The sequence below is a fragment of the Channa argus genome, chromosome 6, assembly GCF_033026475.1.
Source record: "Channa argus isolate prfri chromosome 6, Channa argus male v1.0, whole genome shotgun sequence".
Lineage (NCBI taxonomy): Eukaryota > Metazoa > Chordata > Actinopteri > Anabantiformes > Channidae > Channa > Channa argus.
The window spans coordinates 2,251,474-2,259,145 of record NC_090202.1 but is presented as its reverse complement, the minus strand read 5'-3'; the positions used below and the strand labels follow the sequence as shown (position 1 = coordinate 2,259,145).

General features: G+C 39.5%; 1 protein-coding gene across 4 annotated transcripts in view; it reads left to right on the top strand.

The window, feature by feature from the left end:
* The first annotated feature begins 2,488 nt into the window (after window positions 1-2,488).
* Window positions 2,489-7,672, top strand: part of bcas3 (BCAS3 microtubule associated cell migration factor) — a 309,008-nt gene continuing 303,824 nt past the window's right edge. For all 4 annotated transcript variants that reach the window (XM_067508758.1, XM_067508757.1, XM_067508759.1 and 1 more), the window contains exons 1-5: window positions 2,489-2,608; window positions 4,147-4,257; window positions 4,653-4,707; window positions 4,992-5,067; window positions 7,272-7,378. In XM_067508758.1, the coding sequence (XP_067364859.1) occupies window positions 4,187-4,257; window positions 4,653-4,707; window positions 4,992-5,067; window positions 7,272-7,378 (309 nt within the window). In that variant the 5' untranslated portion in view covers window positions 2,489-2,608; window positions 4,147-4,186. The remainder of the gene's footprint in view (window positions 2,609-4,146; window positions 4,258-4,652; window positions 4,708-4,991; window positions 5,068-7,271; window positions 7,379-7,672) is intronic.

Below are 7,672 nucleotides of genomic sequence, written 5' to 3'. Positions count from 1 at the left end.
GCCTAACCTGAGCCTGGTTCTGCTGGAGGTTACTTCCGTTAAAGGGAGTTTTTCCTCTCCACTGTTGCCTGGGGCTTGCTCTGGGGGGAATTGTTGGGTTTTCTCTATACATCTTTACAGTCTTGAGTTTATTCTGTAAAATGCCTTGAGATGACTTTGTTGTGAATTTCCGCTATAGAAATAAAGTTGAATTGAGTAGAATTGAAATTGAGTTGATTTGTTTAGGAAAAGAATAGAAATGGTAACAGGTGAAAAATGACTTTTTAATGTGAAGGTATGCCTATTTTTATCTAGAGTACTGAAAAACAGTACAATATATAATATCTTATTATTATTATTATTATTATTAATGCAACCACAAGAGAAAACCACTGTCTTCTTGAGGGTTGTGTCAGGAAGGGCATCTGACACACATGTCAAATTAAACATGTGAATCATGCCTTCCATTCTGGATTGGTCAGGCCAGGGTTAACAATGACCGCCACCGATGCTGTCGGCCTACAGGTTGCTGGTTGAAATTGGGCTACAGTTGGTCGAAAAAGGAAAGGGGGAAGGTGTGTTCTTAGGCAGAGGAAGAAGAGGAGAGCCCACACTGTAGGACTGACATTATTGACTTTGAATGTTGGGACTGTGACAGGGAAGGCTAGAGTGTTGGTTGACATGATGCATAGAAGGATGGTGGATATACTGTGTGTAATCTGAAAGAGATCAGTGACTGTAAAGCATTGGTAAGGGAGAGTGTAGCCAGACAACACAGGATGGTGCTTTGTAAAATGATTTGGTGGTGAGGAAGATGAAGAGGACTAAAGCAGAGCAGAGGTTGACGTTGTGGAAGTTGAAAAAGGAAGAATGTTGTGTAGTTTTCAGGGAGGAGCTGAAACAGATGACTGGACAACTACAGCTAATATGATCAGGGAGACAGGTAGGAGGGTACTCGGTGTGTCATCTGGAAAGCGGAAAGTGGACAAGGAGACTTGGTGGTGGAACAAGGAAGTTCAGGAACATATACAGAGAAAGAGGTTAGCTAAGAACAAGTGGGACACTGAGAGGACTGAAGAGAGTAGACAGGAGTACAGGGAGATGCAGCGTAAGGTGAAGGTAAGATGAATTTGTATAGGTTGGTGAGGCAGAGAGTAAGAGATGGGAAGGATGAGCAGCAGGTTAGTGTGATTAAAGATAAGGATGTAAATGTATTGACAGGTGTCAGGAGTGTGATCGGAAGATGGAAGGAGAACTTTGAAGAGTTGATGAATGTGGAATGAAAGAGGACAGAGAGTAGAAGAGGTGACTGGTGAGGAGCAGGAAGTAGCAAAGTGAAGTTAGGAGCGCGTTGAAGCGTGAGAAGATGCTAGAGGAAAGGTGGAAAACTGTAGTGATGTCGAGGAGAGGTGGCAGTAGAATTTCTGACTAGTTTGTTTAACAAGATCTTGGAGAGTGAGAGGATGCTGAGGACTGGAGGAGAAGTGTACTGGTGCCTTTTTTAAAGCACAAGGGAGATGTGCAGAGATGTGGCAACTACAATTGAATAAAGTTGATGAGCCACACAATGAAGTTGTGGGAAAGAGTAGTGGAAGCTCGGCTAAGGGCAGAGGTGAACATTTGTGAGCAGCAATATGGTTTTATGCCTAGAAAAAGTCAAACAAATGCAATATTTGCTTTGAAGATGCATTGTGATATGTAGAGAGAGCAGGGAGCAGGTGGAGGAAAATGCAAAAAGGTGGAGGTCTGCTAGGGAAAACAGAGGAAAGACAGAATACACTTGTGTGAATGAGAGGCACCCAAAGTACAACGTTCAGATCAACGGAGAGTGTGGAAAAGAGGCGAAGAGGTTTGTGCAAGCAGGTTTGAACTGGTGGAGAAAAGTGTCAGGTGTGTTTTGTGACAAGAATGAAAGGAAAGGTGTTCAAGATGGCGGTGAAACCACCGATGTTGTTCGGCTTAGAGACAGTGGCACTGAAGAAAAGACAGGAGGCAGAGCTGGAGGTAGCAGAGCTTAAGATGTTGAGGTTCTCTTTGGGAGGGACGAGGATGGACGGGACACAAGGCTTCTTATTTAAACTGCTCAAAGAATTCCTTATTTGTTCATTGTGTCTACCCCACCTACGGAACCCCTGAAAGGGAACAGCCAAAAGGAACAGAATAAAATTATTATTATTATACATTTATTATTACACTGTCTAAGATAAATTAATATAAAATAATTCTTTTCTGTGCTTCATTCATTAGAAATGAAACAAATTTGAACCCAGAGTCTCCTGAATATCTATTTTGCCAGACCATGTAGTAAGAGCAGATTTTTTATTAGCGCTCTATAATTTTGTTGTGAGTGTATTAAAACGCAAATACACGTCAGTCTCCTGTATGTAAAAATTAGGTATTTAAAAAAAAAAGTATTTCTATTCGTCTTACTGTAGGTGACGCAGACATTATTCCCGCCCTTGCTGTTATCTGATTGGGTTGACGAAAGCTTTTCTTTACTCTGATTGGCTTCCGGTTACACAACAATGTTCCGTAAACCGAGGCTGTGTTTGTGTTGACGATTTTGTGGAGCTCTTCAGACCACAACACAAGTCCCAAACTCAAGACACTGACACCGTTGAACGTCTCGGTTCGTAACTGTAAACTTTTTAAAATAATATGTTGCTGAAACATGACAAACCTAGCTCCTTCTTTGTGGTCTTACCTCTGTCGTTATAGGTCTGACGTTACACTGCTGCTACACTGAGTTCTATCAGCTAACGCTAGCTAGCGGCGTTAGCTGCTGGGTGCTCATCTACTAGTGTAACTGTAGCTTTAGCAAATAGCTTCATTGTATTGACATGACAGTTGTTTGCCTTACGGGCAGTAAATATGACGCCACTAATCTTGTAGCTAGTGGCGGAATCCTGTTGAATAAATGTAACGGAAAAGATAACCAAGCTTCTTGATACAGTTTGCTAGAGAAGCTTGTCTCTTATCAGTTCAGGCTGTTAACTGAATGCACCTAACGTTACCCATATTGTCTCCCTTGCTGTTGACATCATACATAACTGTTTGGTCATTGTGACATTAAGCTTAGCCCATAGATACACCACATAGTGGATTTAATGAATTATACTGAAACACATGGGATCTGCTATAAGAGGTTTAGTGCATCCTCCTCAGCAGCACAAATGAATTGTAATTTAATGTAAGGCAGGGGCATATAAATTTGTGGCATTACTGACTTATTTTAATGGCTCACGGCTGTATGTTGAATACTGTATTCATTCATTATTCAAGTATTTGTTTCAAATTTAGTCTTAGTCAGATACTTGCATATCTCAGCTTCTCTTTGTACTACCAATGACCAACTGCTTTACTCTAATTTCTCCTTGATGCCTCAGGTCCTCTTATTCTTATAGAGACTCTGATGATCAAACTCTTATAGAGTTTGACCATCAGTCAAACTCTTGGTCAAACTCTGACCATCAGTCATAGTTTAGTGATAGATCTTAACACAACAGTCCAGTGACATGTCTGCAAGAGTAAGTGCTTTACCAATAGAAAGGTTGAATTACACAAATAATACAAATTATAATTTACAGTTTACTTTACTTGCTCTGGTAAATAGCTTTGGATTGTTGTAGTAAACTTTGAAGTTTAAGGTTCCCTGATAAGCTGAGAACTTTGCTTTGATATTCAGAGTTATTCCAAATATTATTGCCCAAATATCGAGTAAACTGGAATGCATCATCCATTTGCCTTTTTTTTTCACCATTGAGCAGCAATTATTGATTTTTCTGTTTTTGTAACTATTTAAATGGTTTAAAATGTTGGAGATGTTTATTGCTGAACAATTGGTGCTGATTGATGCTGTTTCTGGTTAAAAGAGAAAGGCCCCTTGTCATTGATGTTATGTCAGTGTATTAGGCTGCAAAATATATATTTCTCTAATATTGTGAATCAGGCCCTTCAGTACTTGGATCACTTAGCCTGTTAATTATTAGCTGTATAGTCTGTATATATTCTTTCTCTAATTGTATATTATCTGAATGCAAGCATTGTGCAAATGTTTGCAGGAAAAACAGAGGCTTTTTTGTCAATACTTACTACAATGATCAAGAATTAATTGTTAGTTTTTTTGTATGGTTCATATGTGTTAAAGTGTCTCCTTTTACTTTTCAGGAGGAAAAAAAGCCAGCAGAAAACCACAAACAGGAACAAAATGGCTTCAGACTCTCCACGAAGGCCAAGCAGATGTGCTGGAGGGGTTCTGGTGCGAGCACAAGCTGCTACGTAAGGACAGAATGTGTTATTGGTGATAGGAATTCCTAAATTCATAGTTATTTGTGTCCCACACAATTTGTGCCTATATCATGTATGTATTAAAAACAAGGTTCAGTCTGCTTGATTGACTTGATGGTGTATAATTCACCGTGATATTCACACTTCTTAAATAACAAACTGTTACTGAAGTCAGCAATACATTAAGGTATGTAAACCCAGTCTCTCTCTGGTGTGCACAAAAAGTTTCATATTTATACACTGTGATTTTTATTTCTCAGTGCAGTAAAATCCATTCCTCTGTACTGTACAGTTGTGGAAAAAGTAAAGTTTTATGTGCTGTTAGAATGAACAATGTGCATAAATGCATCATCACAAGTGATGAGATGTATGTCTCCCTGTTACAGAGAGCAGTCCTACATGGAAAGTGTGGTGACCTTCCTGCAGGATGTGGTCCCTCAGGTACTTTATCTATTTATTCACTTAATTCCCACTACTGTGCTAATCAAGTATTACCACACATCTTGAGTACAAGGTAAAACAAACTGATTCAGTGGTGGCAGCACTCAACACTCAATCTTTAGGCATTATCAAACTGTAAAGTAAGTTCATTTCTTACGTCAAAACCTTACTGTAGTGATTAGTATATGATACACTCTGTATACCAGCTTTCTTTCCCGTGAGAGGTTAGGTTGTAGTGGTAAGTTAAATGTTCATTTTAGAACTGAGTATTTTTCACACTCTAGGCATATACTGGAGCAGCACCAACTGACGAAAAAGAGAAAATCATTTGGGTTCGTTTTGAGAAAGCTGACATCAATGGTAAGTCCTCACTTTACTTTGAGACTACTTCAGTTTTTTGCTTTTAGCCAAAGGTTACTGCTTTACATTTATAAGCCACATGCATCTTTTCTGAGTACAGAAACATGTTTTAAAAGAATGTAAAGTATCAGATAAAAGTTTATCTTCAAAGAAAGAGAACCTCCCCATCTCCACATGTTTGACTGCTGTGTTGAGATTATTTTTTCAGGAAAAACTATGGTCTCTAATGGAAAGTTTCCTTTTCTTTGAATGTCGTTAAATGTCCTTGATTGTCAGAAAATGATCATCTATATGTTATTTAAGCATTTATATGTTGTTATGTTCATAACAATAGATGCTTTTTGATAGATGCATCCATGTAAATGTCTTCCACAGTTAGATGAGTATTTTGGTAGTTGGTGCTATACTGCTTTTATTTTAGTTTACTAATTTCAGGTCTAAGATGTCTACAAGCTTGAGGTATTTTCTCCTTCCAGTCTTATTATAAATCAAGAGTGAATTTTCACAACTGGAATTTTGTTGCCTATAACTAAGGGAATGATAAACAAAAAGTAAACTCCTTTCGGCTTATCCCGTGAGTTCAGTGTCGCCACAGCGGATCATTGTCCGCGCGTTGATTTGGCACAGTTTTTACACCGGATGCCCTTCCTGACGCAACCCTCCCCAATTTCTACCGGGCTTGGACCGGCACTGCACAGCTGGGGAGGGAAATGGGCTGTTAGGGGTTCAGTGTGGGCTAGAACCTATTTCAGCTGTCAGTGGGTGAATTGTAGGGTACACACTGGACAGGTCTCCAGTCAGTCTCAGGGCCAACACATAGAGACATACACAGAGACGCTCATATTCACACCTACTGGCAATTAAGAGTCACCAGGTAACCTAACATGCATGCATTTGGACTGTGGAAGGAAACCAGAGTACACAGAGGAAACCCACGGGGAGAACAGGCAAACTCCACGAAGAAAGGCCACAGCTAGCCGGGCATTCAAACCGTGGACCTGCTAGCTGTTAGGCAGCAGTGCTAACCACTTCACCACCGTGCTGCCCCTGACACAAATCCCTTAAACTAAAATGATAATACAAGTGAATACAGGTGAAGAAAGAATGTAAGAAATATGGCTGTGTGATATGACAAAAAATTCATATCCTGATAATGATGTATATAAGAACGGAGCATGTTTTTTGTAAATTCAATAAAAATACCGCTCATAGAGAATAGGGTTGGGATCCAGAAGGCCATGGGTTTGAATCCCACCCCACTAGGCGTGGCCCTGCCCAGCCAACAAGGTCCATCCTGGTGTCTGTCCAGAACCTGTATTTAAAAAATGGGAGGGTTGCGGCAGGAAGAGCATCCGGCATAAAAACACCAAATCAACGTGTGTTTCACACCGCCGTTCTGTGGCGAGAGCCGAAAGCCGTTGATTAATGAAAATACCCCTGAGTTGTAATTTTTTTAATTATAATTTAAAATGAATATTTAAGTTAAATGCCTTTACTGATATTTAACTATAATGTCCGCTTTAAATCTAGTCTAGCAAATTTTCAATTAGCTGTTTGCACAGCATACATTGTGAATTTCATCAGAAGATTGTCTCTGTCCTAAATAACATGATTTCTGTAGATGCGGTGGTGATTTTAGTCCAGTGTGGGCCAAGATATGGTTCTGCTGAAGCACCGAGGCTCCACCTTATTTTTTCCAAGTAAAGAGAAAGATTTGTTGTAATTCAGGGCAAGCGCAGTGGTGGAGTGGTTAGAGCTGCCACCTCACACCTAGAAGGTCCCTGATTCTAATACCCGGCCAGGTGCAGCCTTTCTGTGTGGAGTTTGTTGTGCGCTTTTCCTGTGCTTGCATGAGTTTCCATCAGATACTCCGGTTTCCTCACACAGCTCAAACACATGCATGTTAGGTTGATTGGTGACTCTAAATTATAATAATAATAATTGATGAGTGTGAGCATGAATGGTTGTTTGACAGTTTATGTCCCTCTGTGTTGGCCCTAAAGACTAGAGACCAGTCCAGCTCATATAAATGAGCATAATATGGAATGATAGACATTTTTACATCATCACACAATATATTGCTTAATATATTGCAATAAATGTAAATCTTTTATGGGGCTAACCTCCGTGAAAACATTACAATCTGTCATGTGTATTCTGTTTGTGGTAGTAATTCTCTGAATAATCTTCATTATGTCTCATAGACACTGCCCGCAACCCTGAGTTTATGGAATTACACAGTGGTACTAGTGACCCTCCTCTCTGCCTCATGATTGGCTATGCTGACGGGATGCAGCTCTGGAGTGTATCTGTAAGTAATGGGCTTCTAAAACTTAGAAACTAAAACTTTCACATATATAATCGTGATTCCTTTGTAATAGAGAACTTGTGTACATTTTATCATAACTGCCATAGCTGACCAACCAAAGTGTCTAAGCTTTTATTTTTCAATATATAGACTCAGCAGTCTCAAAGTGAAGTTTGTTGATTATAAATACGTAGACAGCTGTGTGTTTAATTATATGCTGTGTTAAATTAAAAAATACTACACATACATAGTTTACTAGCTCAATGTTTTGGTTTGATTCTGTAAAAGAAAAAAACT